This window comes from Salvelinus namaycush, chromosome 31, assembly GCF_016432855.1.
Source record: "Salvelinus namaycush isolate Seneca chromosome 31, SaNama_1.0, whole genome shotgun sequence".
Taxonomy (NCBI): Eukaryota; Metazoa; Chordata; class Actinopteri; order Salmoniformes; family Salmonidae; genus Salvelinus; species Salvelinus namaycush.
Window position 1 is genome coordinate 38761875 of NC_052337.1, and position 19774 is coordinate 38781648.

Consider the following 19774-nt stretch of genomic DNA (forward strand, 5'->3'; position numbering starts at 1 on the left):
GAAGTTGACTACAAATAAACACTATTTAGCGGAGGTGAACTTCTATGTTTAGCGGAGATCTTCTGTGTTGAAAGTGAGATGCGGAAGGGCAAAAAATGCATCGTAGCTTTTCATGAGTGGTCTGAGGCAGGCGTTAAAGGGAAATTCTGTCACTTTTCAACCCATATTCAACATCTCCAGCACCAAAGTAGTGTCTACATACACTGAGTGTTCAAGACATTAGGAACACCTGCTCTTTCCATGACATAGACTGACCAGGTGAATCCAGGTGAAAGCTATGATCCCTTATTAATGTCACCTGTTAAATCCACTTCAATCAGTGTAGATAAAGGGGAGGAGACAGGTTAAGGAAGGATTTTTAATCATTGAGACGAGGATTGTGTGTGTGCCATTCAGAGGGTGAATGGGCAAGACAAAATATTTAAGTGCTTTTGAACAGGGTATGGTAGTAGGTGCCAGGCGCACCAGTTTGTGTCAAGATCTGCAATGCTGCCAGGTTTTTCATGCTCAAGTTTCCCATGTATATTAGGAACGGTCCACCACCCAAAGGACATCCAGCCAACTTGACACAACTGTGGGAAGCATTGGAGTCAACATTGGCCAGCATCCTTGTGGAACACTTTTGACACCTTGTTGAGTCCATGCCCCGACGAATTGAAGCTGGTCTGAGGGCAAAAGGGGGTGCAACTCAATATTATGAAGGTATTCCTAATGTTTTGTACACTCAGTATATGTGAAAACAGCGCTTTTCTATGATCTGTGCTTTAAAAGGTAAAGTAAAAAAATAAATGCTTCTCTGACATCACAGGGTAGGATCAAAGTAAAAAACTGTGCAACGAGTTTCTAGCCCAGGGGAGGGTATTTTCTTGCTCCCCACATCCCCGGGAATCTCATAGTGTTTGAAAATCACTTTTTAAGATGTTGTAACTTTTGATGGTAGAACTTTTAAACTTTATATTGTTTTCTACAAAACTTTTTCACATAATGTATGTATTGTGCGGGAGATAATAAAATTGAGGTTGAAAAGTGGTGGAGTTGCCCTTTAAGCCTAGTTCACATTATCCCTAAGCACTCCATTACGTTGCGCCGGATGTCATGTATGTCAACGGGGACGTCAACAACGGAGTGGAATGGCATCGCCCCCTTGTGGTAGAAGGCTCCGGTGCAAGATGGATGCTGCATACTTTGACATTTTCCAAACTTTGCGTCGTCTTTAATCCAGCTAAAGTCTGTCAAAGAACAGGAAGTTACCAAACCACAGCAGAAGATTTTTGGTGATGGCTTCATGGGATAACTAGCAACAATTACCAATTCCTATGTGATTATTTTAATAGTAATATTAAATAATATACATTGGCTGTTAAGACAATTACTGTATATGACTTTAAAAAGAAAGGAGAACTAAGGAACTTCTCATATAATTAAGTAAAATGCCTTTATGGCATGTTCAATGGAACAAAGATTTTAAAACTCTTGACACGTTTAGGCCGAATGGCCTTCGTCAGGGAGTACAAAGATACAATGATACAATGTCTTTTTGAACAAAGCTGTTCTGTGACAAAGCATGGTCACAGAACAGCCAATAGTTATAATTAATTGGACAACACCTGGTAAACAACACTATACATTCAAAAGTGAGAGGTATGCTATCAAAATGCACTTCAGGATTGATTGGAAAATGCAAAAGAAGACATTGTATCTTTGTACTCACTGACATGCAGCCGAAACGCATCAGTTTTAAAATCTTTGTTTCAGTGAACATATACACAACAAATAAAGGCAATTTCATTAATTATGTGAAGATTGCCTTGGTTTTTCTTGCTTTTTGATGACAAATGTACCCCTTTTACAAAAGAGCATCTTCTGTCTACCAAAACCTACTATTGTGTACCTTAGCAGTGCTTCCCTTCTTTTTTTCCAAAATATATTATACGACTGTTGCCTCCCATTTAAGTTTATTGTGATGGTAATGACATTTGTATTTTATATTAATTATTAGGTGGCGGTTGCTAGCTACAGTGGGGTCTTCAACCTAGTCTAGCTGCTAGCTATCTGCTCTGCAGTGCAAGCTAGCTTGACTTGCTATAAATTTAGAGAAACAACTTGTAGAAAAGTTACTAGACAAAACATATTTTATTATCTGAAACAATACATGTATCCTGTTTTGAATGAAAAGGTCATATTTTGCAATTTCCCAAAATAAATGCGATCTCTGACGAGACCTCCATCTGGTGTTACAAACACTACACTTATCCGCTCAGTAGCGGGGCAAGACTCAGTGAAGATGACATACGGCGTAATGAAACACGTCACAATGTGTCCGGAGCATTAGACTACAACCGTTTTCAAGTGGAACATTTCATAAGTATGTTTTTGGGAAACAGCTCTGAGATTTAACAATGCTCCTACCAAGGTTCTAATGGTGAATTTAGCCTTAAGATGCTTTTTGGAAACCGGGCCCTGGGCTGTTTCCATTCAATTGAACGTTCCCCACTTTCTGCCAGCCTAAACACAGCCCTGATGTAACAGAAGTGAATAGTAGGTTATTTATATAAAGGTACTGTAGCACTTTCAAGGTCCTACTAAATGTACACAAACATGTTGGTTACTGGTAGTGCGCCGTGGTGTGCCGCTGCTAAATACATATAGGGGAAACTTCGGAAGTACAGCATGGTTTTATCCTGATAGCTTTTTTGAGAGCTGTTTTTCCTGCTAATGGACTCTTTGACCACAGTCGTCATTGTCCTCCACCTCCTAGCTGTGAATCCCTGTGGTGAATCCCTCTGAGCCCAGGACGTCAGGGTAACTGACAAACCTCTGGGTTGTCTGGAAGACTCTTACCAACAGCCTTCATTCTTAGGCTGGTCAGATCCTCTGAGAGATGGAGAGAGCATGCAGCTGTGTTTGGGTCCAGAACTACAGGTAGGGCGGCAGGTAGCGTAGCAGTTAGAGCGTGGGCCAGTAACTGAAAAGTCGCTGGTTCGAATACCTGAGTCAGCGAGGTGAAATGTGTACTTCACAATGTGCTTCATCTTGTGCCAGACCCTGATGCCAAGGTTCAACCAGAGCTCCAGAGAAAAGTAGAGGATCAGGAATAGGGATTAACATGGGTCCCGGGAACACTTCACATTTCCTCAAAAAAGACCCGGAAAATTACCACACTCCCCCAATGTCACACTAATGCAATTCCACAGAATACACAACATGCGCAGCAGCAGCTCACCAACAAATAAAATAGCACATTTTCCAATCAGGTTCTCGCATTGAAACCTTTAGCCTAGGGTATTTACTTCACACAAAGTCGCTATAAATCCAAACCACATGCGTAATTGACACTGCCGGACTGCACAGGCAACCCGAATGCAGTTAATAAACCCTACAGGAAACCCTTACAGTATAGCCTATAAAATATTGTTTGCTTCTGAGCTGTCATTGCACTCTTCAGACAGTCACAAATTTGCTAAGCCTATGCACAATTCACTATGTAGGCATCTCTGTCACAGACATGAAGTCTGTTAACAATTCAGAGAGGCAAGAGGGACAGTTATATCTTCTCCGGACCTGAGCCTAGCCTCCCACTATGACTTGGGAAAGCATGCAGTTTATTAGGCTACGGAATAAATAAGTTATGATGAATTTCACAGGGTGGTGAAAGTGCACGGTGATGAGCTTGATGCTCCTTTCCAATACATATTGAGGGTCTAATTCTGAGAACAAATAAAAATAATCCAGACAAATTAGCTGTTTCCATCAGGCCTGTTGTGACATGTTTTTATCTGACATGTACTTTACTCACATAAAAAGGTTGGATGAAACCTGGTTAGTGGCACTGGCAGTCTATACATTTCGGGAACTGAACTTTGTGCGACGATGCGAGTATGTGCATGCGCGTGTGTATGATGATGTGTGCGTGTGAAAAAGAGAGGCGATTTATTCAGTAGGCTAAGTGTGAAATGGGATCCCTGGACGGGCAACTTTGATGGGGGTGGGGGCCACAAAAAAATCTGAACTCATCATGAGGGGCCACAGTGTCTGCGTGCCCACATCCATACCCATGCATGTAGTCAGAGCCATCCCTAGCCTTTTGGGGGCCCTAAGTGACAAAACATTTTAGCCCCTCTTGACAGCAGAGATACATTTTTTCATTTTAGAGTTAATTTCCTGCAATTCTACACATTTTGCCATTGGGTGTAGAGAACATGTTGCAGTTAAAGAAAGTTTGCTGCAAATCTACACATTTTACCATGGGGCGGAGAGAAGATTTTGCAATATTCTAACTAATTTCATGCAAATCTACAAATTTTGCCATAGGGTGAAGAGAAATGTTTGCCGTTTTTAATATGATATCTGAGTGAGAGTGACTAACAAAATCAATGGTGGCCCGCGGTTGGTAATTCGACCATGATTACTACAAGTTTAGAAAGCTGTCCGCTAGACTAACTTATCAATGTAAAATGTTTTAGCTGACATGGGTTAATTGAGTGACTGTCAGTGACTGACATAACAGAGAAACTGCTGATGCACAGCAACATTTCAAAAATGCAGATTGTGTATTCTACTATTCTAACTCTCAACAGTATGTTGAAATGACGTCTGTGCCCAGTGGGATAATTCATTTCTATCTAAGTCTAAGTAATTCAGCCACTAGCTGAAAGAGTAAATATTGTTTATATGCAGAGTACTATTAATCTGTTATGTCATTTAAATGCCCACACTAGTAAAAATTTGAGCTGAAAGACAATTGCCACAGCATAACCATGATGTTGCACGAAGATGTAAGTCAATATGTCATTGTTTTAGTCAAAGTAGGCTTTGATATATTTGGGCTTGAAGTGCCAAATCCGAATGTGTGACTTCTGATTTTTCCGTGAGTTTTATGTGTCTTTTCCTATGAGATGATGTGCAAATTATTTTCAGCCTACGTTTCTTATCAGAGCTTGGTTTTATTTTAATGGTACCACCCACCAGCATGGCATTATTTATTCATCAGAAACACCTGCAAAGTTTGTGAGTCATGACTGAGCTGAGCAATATATATATATATATATATATTTTTAAATGCCTTCCTCACCATCTTAAATAAGCATGCCCCATTCAATAAATTTAGAACCAGGAACAGATATAGCCCTTGGTTCTCTCCAGACCTGACTGCCCGTAACCAACACAAAAACATCCTATGGCATTCTGCATTAGCATCGAACAGCCCCCGTGATATGCAACTTTTCAGGGAAGCTAGAAACCGGCAGTTAGAAAAGCCAAGGCTAGCTTTTTCAAGCAGAAATTTGCTTCCTGCAACACAAACTCAAAAAAGTTCTGGGACACTGTAAAGTCCATGGAGAATAAGAACATCTACTCCCAGCTGCCCACTGCACTGAAGATAGGAAACACTGTCACCACCGATAAATCTACTATAATTGAGAATTTCAATAAGCATTTTTCTACGGCTGGCCATGCTTTCCACCTGGCTACCCCTACCTCGGTCAACAGCACTGCACCCCCCACAGCTACTCGCCCAAGCCTTCCCCATTTCTCCTTCTCCCAAATCCAGTCAGCTGATGTTCTGAAAGAGCTGCAAAATCTGGACCCCTACAAATCAGCCGGGCTAGATAATCTGGACCCTTTCTAAAATTATCTGCTGAAATTGTTGCCACCCCTATTATCAGCCTGTTCAACCTCTCTTTCGTGTCGTCTGAGATTCCCAAAGATTGGAAAGCAGCTGCGGTCATCCCCCTCTTCAAAGGGGGGGGGGGGGCACTCTTGACCCAAACTGCTACAGACCTATATCTATCCTACCCTGCCTTTCTAAGGTCTTCGAAAGCCAAGTCAACAAACAGATTACCGACCATTTAGAATCCCACCATACCTTCTCCGCTATGCAATCTGGTTTCAGAGCTGGTCATGGGTGCACCTCAGCCACGCTCAAGGTCCTAAACGATATCTTAACCGCCATCGATAAACAATACTGTGCAGCCTTATTCATTGACCTGGCCAAGGCTTTCGACTCTGTCAATTACCACATCCTCATCGGCAGACTCGACAGCCTTGGTTTCTCAAATGATTGCCTCGCCTGGTTCACCAACTACTTCTCTGATAGAGTTCAGTGTGTCAAATCGGAGGGTCTGTTGTCCGGGCCTCTGGCAGTCTCTATGGGGGTGCCACAGGGTTCAATTCTTGGACCGACTCTCTTCTCTGTATACATCAATTATGTCGCTCTTGCTGCTGGTGAGTCTCTGATCCACCTCTACGCAGATGACACCATTCTATATACTTCTGGCCCTTCTTTGGACACTGTGTTAACAAACCTCCAGAGCTTCAATGCCATACAACTCTCCTTCCGTGGCCTCCAATTGCTCTTAAATACAAGTAAAACTAAATGTATGCTCTTCAACCGATCGCTGTCTGCACCTGCCCGCCTGTCCAACATCACTACTCTGGACGGCTCTGACTTAGAATATGTGGACAACTACAAATACCTAGGTGTCTGGTTAGACTGTAAACTCTCCTTCCAGACTCACATCAAACATCTCCAATCCAAAGTTAAATCTAGAATTGGCTTCCTATTCCGCAACAAAGCATCTTTCACTCATGCTGCCAAACATACCCTTGTAAAACTGACCATCCTACCAATCCTCGACTTCGGTGATGTAATTTACAAAATAGCCTCCAATACCCTACTCAATAAATTGGATGCAGTCTATCACAGTGCCATCCATTTTGTCACCAAAGTCCCATATACTACCCACCACTGCGACCTGTACGCTCTCGTTGGCTGGCCCTCGCTTCATACTCGTCGCCAAACCCACTGGCTCCAGGTCTACAAGACCCTGCTAGGTAAAGTCCCCCCTTATCTCAGCTCGCTGGTCACCATAGCAGCACCCACCTGTAGCACGCGCTCCAGCAGGTATATCTCTCTGGTCACCCCCAAAATCAATTCTTCCTTTGGCCGCCTCTCCTTCCAGTTCTCTGCTGCCAATGACTGGAACGAACTACAAAAATCTATGAAACTGGAAACAGTTATCTCCCTCACTAGCTTTAAGCACCAGCTGTCAGAGCAGCTCACAGATTACTGCACCTGTACATAGCCCATCTATAATTTAGCCCAAACAACTACCTCTTTCCCTACTGTATTTATTTATTTTGCTCCTTTGCACCCCATTATTTCTATCTCTACTTTGCACATTCTTCCACTGCAAATCAACCATTCCAGTGTTTTACTTGCTATATTGTATTTACTTCGCCACCATGGCCTTTTTTTGCCTTCACCTCCCTTATCTCACCTCACTTGCTCACATTGTATATAGACTTATTTTTCTACTGTATTATTGACTGTATGTTTGTTTTACTCCATGTGTAACTCTGTGTTGTTGTATGTGTCGAACTGCTTTGCTTTATCTTGGCCAGGTCGCAATTGTAAATGAGAACTTGTTCTCAACTTGCCTACCTGGTTAAATAAAGGTGAAATAAAAATTAAAAATTAAAAAAAATATATATAACAGATAATACACTATATATACAAAAGTATGTGGACACGCCTTCAACTTAGTGGATTCGGCTATTTCAGCCACACCCGTTACTTAAAATCGAGCACACTGCCATACAATCTCCATAGACAAACATTGGCAGTAAAATGGCCCATACTGAAGAGCTCAGTGACTTTCAACGTGGCACCATCATAAGATGGTCAGTTCGTCAAATTTCTGCCCTGCTAGAGCTGTCCTGGTCAACTGCAAGTGCTGTTAACATGAAGTGGAAATGTCTAGGAGCAATAACGGCTCAGCCGCAAAGTGGTGGGCCACACAAGCTCACAGAATGGGACTGCCGAGTGCTGAAGCGCATAAAAAATGGTCTGTCCTCGGTTGTAACACTCACTACCGAGTTCCAAACTACTTCTGGAAGTAATGTCAGCAAAATAACTGTTCGTCGGGAGCTTCATGAAATGGGTTTCTATGGTCCGAGCAGCTGCACACAAGCCTAAGATCAACATGCGTAATGCCAAGTGTCAGCTGGAGTGGTGTAAAGCTCGCCGCCATTGGACTCTGGAGCAGTGGAAACGCTCTCTGGCGTGATGAATCACGCTTCACCATCTGGCAGTCCGATGGACAAATCTGGGTTTGGCAGATGCCAGGAGAACGCTACCTGTCTAATGCATAGTGCTAAGTTTGGTGGAGGAGGAATAATGGTGTGGGTTGTTTTTTCATGGTTCGGGCTAGGTCAAGGGAGTTCCAGTAAAAGGTAACTCCAACTCCATATTAATGGCCATGACTTTGGAATGAGATGTTCGACGAGCAGGCGTCCACATATTTTTGGTCATGTAGTGTATTTGGCTACCTCAAAGATGGTTGATGAATGGAGATAGTTCACTCAGGCCGTTTACCGTTGCAAAAATGTGTGAGTTCCGGTCTCCTTAACGCGGTGGGTCTCCCAAAGACACCAATGCAATATCAGCTGGGTCTGGTTTACTTAGTTCATTGACTTTCATTGAACCAGAAAAAAACTGTGGTGTGTCTCGCTTCCTCTTCCGTCTCTCATTATAGCCTACACTTGGCTGTCTGAGCCATGGAGCAAATTAAAATTAAAATTAAAAGGGGGTGCAAATCTAATGTTTTTTCACCTCCACTTTTTTTTACCAGCAAGTTTATCATAATCCATTGGATAATTTGTCCAATTTCACTTATTTTTTAGCTAGTCTGAATGAAAAAATATATGACCATTTTATAAATAGTAAAATTGTGTGATATGATTGCATTTTAGAACCCCCTCTCCACTCAAGATGAATGGTTTTGAGAGTCTGATAAACGTCAACCCTCAACATGTCAACAACTCGTAGGCATGGTTTACCTGAGACTCATCTCTTGACAATAATCATTTTCACCTAACTTACAATTTCTTAACTGAAATGGTGCTCACATAACATGCATTCGCTAGCTAAGGATAGCATGCTAGTGTAACGGATGTGAAATGGCTAGCTAGTTAGCGGGTACGCGCTAGTAGCGTTTCAATCAGTTACGTCACTTGCTCTGAAACCTAGATGTAGGGTTTCCCCTTGCTCTGCAAGGGCCGTGGCCTTTGTGGAGCGATGGGTAACGATGCTTCGTGGGCGACCGTTGTTGATGTGTGCAGAGGGTCCCTGGTTCGCGCCCGTGTCGGGGCGAGGGGACGGTTTAAAGTTATACTGTTACATTGATGCTGTTGACCCGGATCACTGGTTGCTGCGGAAAAGGAGGAGGTTGAAAGGGGGGTGAGTGTAACGGATGTGAAATGGCTAGCTAGTTAGCGGGTACGCGCTAGTAGCGTTTCAATCAGTTACGTCACTTGCTCTGAAACCTAGAAGTAGGGTTGCACCTTGCTCTGCAAGGGCCGCGGCTTTTGTGGAGCGATGGGTAACGACGCTTCGTGGGTGACAGTTGTTGATGTGTGCAGAGGGTCCCTGGTTCGCGCGAGGGGACGGTTTAAAGTTATACTGTTACATTGATGCTGTTGACCCGGATCACTGGTTGCTGCGGAAAAGGAGGAGGTTGAAAGGGGGGTGAGTGTAACGGATGTGAAATGGCTAGCTAGTTAGCGGGTACGCGCTAGTAGCATTTCAATCAGTTACGTCACTTGCTCTGAAACCTAGAAGTAGGGTTGCACCTTGCTCTGCAAGGGCCGCGGCCTTTGTGGCGCGATGGGTAACGATGCTTCGTGGGCGACCGTTGTTGATGTGTGCAGAAGGTCCCTGGTTCGCGCCCGTGTCGGGGCGAGGGGACGGTTTAAAGTTATACTGTTACACTAGCTAGTTACATTGCTAGCTAGTTACATTGACAGCTGTCAGTTGGTGCCTTATTTGTTGTTATTTCTCTGCTAAATGTGGAAATCACCACAACGTTCCCACACCCAAATCCTGAATATGCATAAAGGCGCCAGCATGCTTCAGTTCGGCCGGTGTCTAGGTGACCCGAACGAGTGTGCTTGCACTCCCTTAATGGTGCACTATGCAGAAATCGCTCCATCATTTCCTGGTTGCCAAAATTCTAATAGTTTGTCTAATTTCAGTTTGTGGCAAAACAAGCATGTATAGTGTACCACCTAAGCCGCTGTGAAATATATTTTACATAACCAATAATATTGGTAGTAAAAGACGCAAAAACTAAACTTAAGAATGGGAAGCATAGAAATAGCGCATATAGGACAGATTTACCGCTTCTTAGACTTGCTTTCAAGGAGAATGACAGATCTATTTCTATGTGAATTTGGTCTGGTCGCCCAAAAAGTTACATATTGCAGCTTTAAAAGACAGCTTGAAAAACGAGAAAAAGTGGCAATTGTACTCCATTTTGAGATGCTGTAGCCACTTCCTCAAAATAGTCTGAATTAATCTAAGATAACTCAAGAAATCTGTCATTAATTTTGACGTTTTTGCCGAGGAGATCTTAATCGCGGAATTTTACATCTAACAGTATTTCTTCATGAAAACGAGTAGTGTTTTGTTGAATGACAACAGACTGAAGAATCCCTACTGTTGACCAATCACCAATGAATGGGCGTAGACTTCGGCTACCGACTTTGGCTTTCCTCGAAATGTTTCTGTGTGCCTGAACAGCCCAAAAAGAACTTACTGAAGTCCAAAATGAACAAACATCACAAAATGTCGTCATATACACAAATTCTTCCAAACTGTTTCGGCTGGAAAGCATGCGGACGGACACCTTTAGTACCCTGCGTCAGCAGAGATTTGGATATATACAGTACCAGTCAAAAGTTTGGACACACCTACATGTACTCATTCAAGGTTTTTCTTAATTCTTTTTACTATTTTCTACATTGTAGAATTATAGTGAAGACATCAAAACTATGAAATAACACATTTGGAATCATGTAGTAGCCCAAAAAGTGTTAAACAAATCAAAATATATTCTTCAAAGTAGCCACCCTTTGCCTTGATGACAGCTTTGCACACTCTTGGCATTCTCTCAACCAGCTTCATGAGGAATGCTTTTCCAATTGTCATGAAGGAGTTCCCACATGCTGAGCACTTGTTGGCTGCTTTTCCTTCACTCTGTGGTCCAAGGTCATCTGATGGAACACTCCATCACTCTTCGTGGTCAAATAGCCCTTACACAGCCTGGAGGTGTGTTTTGGGTCATTGTCCTCTTGAAAAACAAATGAGTCCCACTAAGCGCAAACTAGATGGGATGGCGTATCGCTGCAGAATGCTGTGGTAGCTATGCTGGTTAAGTGTGCCTTGAATTCAAAATAAATCACAGACAGTGTCACCAGCAAAGCACCCCCACACCATCACACCACCTCCTCCATGCTTCACGGTGGGAAACACACATGCGGAAATTATCCGTTCACCTACTCTGCGTCTCACAAAGACACGGCAGTTGGTACCAAAAATCTCAAATTTGGACTTATCAGACCAAAGGACAGATTTCCACCGGTCTAGTGTCCATTGCTGATGTTTCTTGGCAAAAGCAAGTCTCTTCTTCTTATTGGTGTCATTTAGTAGTGGTTTCTTTCTTTCTTTCTCCTCTGAACAGTTGATGTTGAGATGTGTCTGTTACTAGAAAATAGTAAAAATAAAGGAAAATCCTGGAATGAGAAGGTGTGTCCTAACTTTTGACTGCTATTGTATGTCTCCACCCTAACAATGGTCGTTGGCCACAGAGCAGAATGGCGGGCTGTCAAGCTCCCACCTATTCCTCTCTTTGTATTGGTGGATACATCTAATTATTTTAATACTTTTTAAAATATTCGATGAGGGGTGTTTTTGTCAACCGCCTGTATTCAATGGAGAGAGATGCTATGCTACTAGCCATATGTCATATATATATATATATATATATATATATATATATATATGCATAGCCATCTCGAGACAACTTCAATATAAAGTGTTTTTTTCTCAAAGTTGCCGGGATGTCACGTGTCCTACTTATATCAGTACAAATTTGACACTCTCTCATTGACCTCCATTCAAAAACTCCTCGCTTGGTGAGCGAAATAAATAAAACACCACCACCCGCTGGAGAAGACACATTTTTGACCCAATTGTCCCTCGCTTCGCCTCTTCCTCTCTGGCGTCAGTCTTCGAGGTGTTTACCACAGACCTTATTTTTAGCATAAATAAAAATCCATGAATTTTCCCATAGGCTTTGTTCAACGAACCATGGCGGAGTTAGTGCCTACAACAATACAGCATTACTATTTCTCTCTAAAGGTGAGGCAACTTCCTCTGAGGTGGGCGTTTAACCGAGGTTACCACTCTAAACACGTTGACAGGTTATTAGCATTTTTGCTAGCTAGTTAGCATGCTAGCTCTGTTCTTTCAAGTGGTTTTTCAGTTAGCCACTTAGCTAACCTTTCTGACTGATATGTTTGTATCTTAGCCAACCTGTTAATGTTATCAATGCCAGTAAATGTATTACGTTTAACTAGTTAAGCCATTTCTGTTACATCGCTATGTTTAATTTTTTATGCGGCTGTAAAGTGATTCAGTCACTAGCCTCAAACCTGCTGTAAAGTAGTTTAGCTCATCTACCGTCTGTATTGTAATTCTGTACTTACCTCCTATTTACCTTATTTGGATCATACCTCCATGTTCTTCCATTGCAATTCTGTAACATGTTATATGCAGCTATCCTGTATATTGACCCTTTTCTATATGCCCTGTGTTTCCACTGTTTCACACTTCTCCACATTATTAAACCTCCCAATTGCAACACATGCCTGTTCCTTGGAGGAAGTAGTGTGGTTAAGAGTTTAGCTTGCTGTTTAGTTGAACAAGCGCTCAATCGTTAAAGCGAGAACAGAACAGCAAGAGAGACAGAAACAGTGAGAGAGAGACTAAGAAAAATAGATCTCTCCATGGTGCTCAAGTAAGTAAGCAGTCCTACACTCAGAACACACACACACACACACACACACACACACACACACAGGTAGGTAAGTTAATGTCCACTCAGCAGTGGGGTCAGATTCAGTAAGTCTCAAATATCATCATGGTCGCGGAACCCTAAACCTCGTTAATAAAACATGAGTGTTGATTGGCAAGAGAAGCACTAGTGCAGTCATGTGATAGGACACAGCTCTGGTGTCCTGCTGTCACACCTGGGCTGAAAGCAGGTGAGGTGTTTGTGGGATCTAGAGGGGAATTGGACAAACCCCTCTAACAAAACAATGCTGTATCTAGATAATAAACACAGAACATCTGTTTATACTGCCCAGGACTGTCTGTAAAAAGGTCTATACTGTTGTCCTTCATTCTATTGCCCTGGCCTCTCTGTCTCTCCTTAATGCTGCTGGTCGATGTGGCATTTACTGGTCAGGCTATTGGGGGACAGCTCTTGTATCTGTGATGGTATCCAATTCACAACCTTCTGATCCCAAGGGAGAAACACAGAACAGATAACTGTCTAATAGAGAGAGCCAGAGAGTGTAGGACGCCGTCATCATGTCTTACCCAGGTTGGATGAAGCTCGTCCCTGTGCAGCTCTGTCCTGCAGCTCCTCCGCTATGTCCAGCTGCTGCTGGTGGTACTGGCCTGCCCTCTCCAAGTCCTGGAGAACATATGGAGAGTTATGCTGTGTGTGTGTGTATCAGTGCTTGACTTGTGATGAAAAAGGTGCAGTAGCTGTCTTTTTTTCAAGCCGGTCCCATTAGACTATGTTCGCAAAACATTTCCAAATGACATTATGCCATAGCGACCTCTGATTAGTCACTGTTAAGGGTTTGTACACATTTTTGACAGATGGATTTTTAACTAAATTTCCATGACCAATAATTGGTGGCGTCTCTATGTATCCTCCATAAAAATGACAGCATGAATGTGGTATTGACGCTAGAAGGCTGCTGGTTTCTGATCCCGTGTAGGCCTACTATCTCCTGCCGTTGTGCCCTTGATCAAGGCACTTAACCCCCCACAAAGTAGACTAACTGCACTGTTGGGCTATTGTATAAAACCCTCCCTCTGGAGAGCTACTGGGCGTGCAGGCTTTTGATCCAGCCCTTAAACACAACCGATCTGACTATCAAGGTCCTGTTGAGCAGCTGATGTTTAGGCTACAATGTGGTGTGGTGTGTTCGAGCGGGGCTCGAACACAAGCCTGCACACTCAGTTGCTCTCCTGGAGGATGGTTGGCCACCCTTGATATAAAATATTAAAACCACATGTCTTTTATACAATTATTCCCCCATTCAATGGATCAGGTATGAAATGGATAAGGTAGGTTACTTCAAAGCATGGTAGCTAACATGTTTATCTGTAACCTTTTATAAGCATAAAATATTCCTGTTTCAGGGAAGATCCATGCACAGCATGTCAGTTATTTGTCAATTAGGCTATTCTTAGAATATATTTAACGCTGTTGGAATTACATGGCTAGCCTACTGTTTAATAGAGGGGAATCCCATTTTTCCAATAAGGGTCAGATTTATTTCTCAACAGTGCCGGAGGAAAGGCGACAACGAGTCAAAGACATTATTGCTTATAGCTAAATAGTTCACTAGCGAGATAATTAGCTGTAAATGTTAGTCAACAGAGAGATGTGCTGAAGGGTAGGCCTAATTCTGATCATGGCTGACGTAGATTTTTAAGTGATTGATAATATATTTTAAAAGGAAAACACAATACACCAGATTCACAGAATAGCAGCAAATAAACGTCAACCAAGCGGAATCAGGATTTGAATGCCCACTTTCATTTGCTACTCAATGGAGAGCCCGCCTTCATTACACTTTGATCAACTTTTTTTTATTTTTAGAATCTATGTCTGAATCCGGGCCGGTGATAATCCACTTTGTTTTATATAGGAGCCGCTACGCAGTTCCCCAAAAACTGGAGGTGCTTTTACGGCGCACTGGTCAAGCACTGGTGTGTATATCTTTGTGTATACAGTTGGTGTATGTGTGGTCTACTACCTGCATGCAGCGAGCAGCATGTCCCAGGCCGGCGTAAGCCCTCATCTGTATAGTCCTGTCCTCCAGCTCCTGAGCCAGCTGCAGCACCAGGGTGTGGTAGGACACAGCCTTGTCAAAGTCTCTCTGGCTGTGGTGGGCACTGCCCAGGTTACTGTACGCCCGCGCCTCCTCAGGACCATTACCCAGGGTCTGCAGATCACATCAGAGAATATACAGTTGAAGTCGGAAGTTTAAATACACTTAGGTTGGAGTCATTAAAATTCGTTTTTCAACCACTCCACAAATTTCTTGTGAACAAACTATAGTTTTGGCAAGTCGGTTAGGACATCTACTTTGTGCATGACACAAGTAATTTTTCCAACAATTGTTTACAGACAGATTATTTAACTTATAATTCACTGTGTCACATATTCCAGTGGGTCAGAAGTTTACATACACTAAGTTGACTGTGCCGTTAAACAGCTTGGAAAATTCCAGAAAATTATGTCATAGATTTAGAAGCTTCTGATAGGCTAATTGACATAATTTGAGTCAATTGGAGGTGTACCTGTAGATGTATTTCAAGGCCTACCTTCATACTCAATGCCTCTTTGCTTGACATCATGGGAAAATCAATAGAAATCAGCCAAGACCTCAGAAAAAAAATTGTAGACCTCCACAAGTCTGGTTCATCCTTGGGAGAAATTTCCAAACGCCTGAAGGTACCACGTTCATCTGTACAAACAATAGTACGCAAGTAGAAACACCATGGGACCACGTAGACGTCATATCGCTCAGGAAGGAGACGTGTTCTGTCTCCTAGAGATGAACATATTTTGGTGCGAAAAGTGCAAATCAATCCCAGAACAACAGCAAAGGACCTTGTGAAGATGCTGGAGGAAATAGGTACAAAAGTATCTATAGCCACAGTAAAACGAGTCCTATATCGGCATAAACTGAAAGGCCGCTCAGCAAGGAAGAAGCCACTGCTCCAAAACCGGCCCAAAAAAAGCCAGACTACGGTTTGCAACTGCACATGGGGACAAAGATTGTACTTTTTGGAGAAATGTCCTCTGGTCTGATGAAATAAAAATAGAACTGTTTGGCCATAATGACCATTGTTATGTTTGGAGGAAAAAGGGGGCGGCTTCCGTGAAGCACAGGGTGGCAGCATCATGTTGTGGGGGTGCTTTGCTGCAGGAGGGACTGGTGCACTTCACAAAATAGATGGCATCATGAGAGAGGAAAATTATGTGGATATATTGAAGCAACATCTCAAGACATCAGTCAGGAAGTTAAAGCTTGGTCGCAAATGGGTCTTCCAAATGGACAATGACCCCAAGCATGCTTCCAAAGTTGTGGTAAAATGGCTTAAAGACAACAAAGTCAAGGTATTGGAGTGGCCATCACAAAGCCCTGACCTCAATCCCATAGAACATTTGAGGGCAGAACTGAAAAAGCGTGTGCGAGCAAGGAGGCCTACAAACCAATTTAAAGGCAACGCTACCAAATACTAATTGAGTGTATGTAAACTTCTGACCCACTGGGAATGTAATATAAGAAATAAAAGCTTAAATAAATCATTCTCTCTACTATTATTCTGACATTTCACATTCTTAAAATAAAGTGGTGATCCTAACTGACCTAAGACTGAATTTTTACTAGGATTAAATGTCAGGAATGATGGGAAAACTGAGTTTAAATGTATTTGGCTAAGGTGTATGTAAACTTCCGACTTCAACTGTAAATGTTGATTTTATTCCATGCCTTTAACACAATACCCGGAGAAAAGATTAGATGGATGAAAATATAAAGAAGTGAGTGAAATGAAAAACCGATCGAGAGAAAAATCATTGGAATTTCAGTTCACTTCCTGAATTGTAAAATAATTGACCCCAACCATGGTGCATGCAAACGTGTGTTTGTATGTATGCGTGTGTGGTTCTTCATTAGTTAAATACCTTAGCTATATCCAGGTGTTGCTGGTGACACTGCATAGCGTTGGTGAAGTCTCCCAGTGCGGTGTAGACAGCGCCCATGTTGCCCAGCTGGCGAGCCTCTGACAGCGGGCACTGGGTCTGCCGTGCCAACAGCACACACTGCTTATGGCTGGCCAGGGCATTAGGATAGTCCGCTATCGCTGTGTACACGTGGCCAAGGCTGCTCAGCGCAGCGGACGCAGCCTAGAGACAAACACACACACACTCATTAGATTTGTCCTCAGCCCTGGCATTCAAACCGGCAACCCTCTGGTGACTGCCCCGCCTCTCTAACCTTGAGGCTACCATCCCACCACATTAACACTGCCACAGGAGGCATCTTAGAAAGACACACACGCACACACACACACGCACACACACACACACACACACGATCTAAAGAAAACGAAACACAGTAGGAAAGATGAGGTGTATAATGATGTGTGTGTTTGAAGAACCTCAGGCTGTGGACCTGCGGTGTCGACTGGAGAGGAGACTCAATAACCATGTCACAGTCACACCTCAATGTCCTCCGCAATAAACACACACACACACACACTGCTTTCATTAGAATGGACTTGTTCAAGCACCAATTCGTCTTGGTGACAGGTGTCTTATCGATTTGACATCTAGGATGCCTTTTAATGACTCTGAGCTCGGACACAGCTGTCCTCTACACACGCTAAAACACACACACACATTGCATAGCATATCCAGAATGCGCATAAACAAGGTTAACATACTGAAAGGCATGTTTCGTACAATACTAAACAAACAAGAAACATTGAATAACATATACAACGACATGTGAACACAGCATAACCATACAGCTGTACTGACATTCACACAGCCAGGTCTGCAAGGTGTACATTCAAGTTCACCATAATACAGAGACTTGCTTCTCATTCCTCCTCAATGTATTTCAGTCATGAACAGTGAGTGGTGCAGCTCAAGAGCAGACTTTGTTACATTGTCACATTGCTCTGACTGAGAGCAACTCCGCATGGCTCCTGAATAGAAGAAGGGGAAAGAGAAGGAGAAGTACACGATGGAGCGCTCTCACACACACACACACACACACACCTCTCTGTCCTTGAGTTTCATGGCGAGGACCAGCTGATGTCTGTGATTGGTCAAAGCCTCCCTGTAGTTGACCTTGGAGAAGTAGGCAGAGCCTAGGTTCCCGTGAGCTCGGCACTCGCCTGATTGGTCACCTGGGAAGACATGATAATGAGGTGGGTGTGGACATAAGGCTTCTTAGACGGTGTTAAATGTTCCAATTTGGGTCTGAAGCCTGCAGATTTCTGCGAATACATGATGTAATGGAGGTGGTTCAGTGAACTACACTCACATGATGAGTAACCTGATGACCATTGTTAGCTCACATAGCAAATGCCTTGTCTTCCACACAGTGGGTTATCACAGTCTTAAGTCACATGTACAGCGACATCTGTCTCTCCACCCATACCTAGGTGTGTGTATGTGTGCAATTGTGTGAGTGAAAGCAATTGTGAGTGTGTGTATGTGCGTTTCAAGTGGTGTTGTCACATGCACAGGATACAGCAGGTGTAAAACAGTACAGTGAAATGCTTGCGAGCTCTGTGTGGGTGTGTGTGTGTGTACCTAGCGTCTTGGCCACCTCCAGGTCTTGCTGCATGTATCCTGTGCTCTTCTCTGCGTTGCCTAGCGACCAGTAGGCTGAGCTAAGAGCAGAGAACACTGAACCTCGGAGCTTCAGAAAGAACAGAGAAGAAAGAAGAAACTCAATGATCATCACGCACACATAGAAACACACACACACACACACAAACACACACACACAAGCTGCCTTGCCTTCAGAGAGCATGTGCCAATCTTTAGCCCCGCCTCCAGGACCACCACTGAGGCGCCGTGGTAACCAGCGGTCAGCAGCTCCTGACCAATCACACACACCACCACGAACGGACTCTTGTCCAGCTTCATCCTCTGCAGCTGATGGTAGGTGGGTTCTAGAGAGTCTACGGGAGACACACACACACACACAGCTATAGAAATAAATTTATTAATGTATACATTTGTTTTTGCAATGTTTATTCTATTACCAACACCTTAATGCATACTTTTAATTGATATTATGTAAGCTAAACATAAAAATAAAGTAGATTTTTAAAAAGTTATAATGTTACTGTCCCCACTACAACAACAAAATAGTTAAATACATGTCATTTTGTCCTTGAAACATTTAATTTAAACATAATTTATACATTCCTTTGGAGGAATGCTTCTTCTGGAGAGTGCCGATATGGCCAACCGCCGGCTTCAAAGCCTCTCACTGGCCAATACATAGCATCAACAATTTATTTCATTGACTGTACCACAGAACGATCAACTATTGAGAGAACAAGGAATTTACAGAGGATAGACACTGTGGAGGATCGAATGATGAGCTTCAGGGTATACACTTTCTTTCATCTATTTCTCTCTCTCTCTATTCATCTGTCAATCCATTATCTTCCTTCTTCTCTTGTTCTCCTGCCTTTCTTCTTTTACTTATTCCTCTTGAACTGTGTACCTCACAAATCTTATTTTCTTTCGACCAACTTAAGTGGCCTTTTCTATTCAAAACTTTGTAAGCATTCAACTTTCCAGCTGAAATATTACATTTCATAAAAATATGATGTAAATATCCTAAAACAAAAATATACACAAATAATACAGTATCTGATGAAATTGCTTTAGAAAAGGGCAGGAGACAGGGATGTCCTCTCTCCCCACTCCTGTTTGCACTGGCAATTGAACCGCTTGCAGAAACAATTTTACAGGACCCAAACGTAACAGGTATCAGTATTGGTAAACATGAATGTAAACTAAACTTATTTGCTGACAATCTCCTGATATACCTGACTAAAACTTAAAATTCAATGCTCCCCTTGTTAAAA

The 19774-nt window shown here is 42.7% G+C and overlaps 1 protein-coding gene across 1 annotated transcript in view; it reads right to left on the reverse strand.

Annotated features, from left to right (window-relative positions):
• The window catches only part of LOC120025608 (tetratricopeptide repeat protein 28-like), a 42770-nt gene extending 25574 nt beyond the window's left edge, over positions 1–17196 (reverse strand). The window contains exons 1-4 of the mRNA XM_038970157.1: positions 17152–17196; positions 16839–17060; positions 14899–15087; positions 13442–13538 (exon numbers count right to left, since the gene is read on the reverse strand). Coding sequence (XP_038826085.1) covers positions 13442–13538; positions 14899–15087; positions 16839–17060; positions 17152–17196 — 553 coding nt within the window. The remainder of the gene's footprint in view (positions 1–13441; positions 13539–14898; positions 15088–16838; positions 17061–17151) is intronic.
• Positions 17197–19774: the final 2578 nt, after the last annotated feature.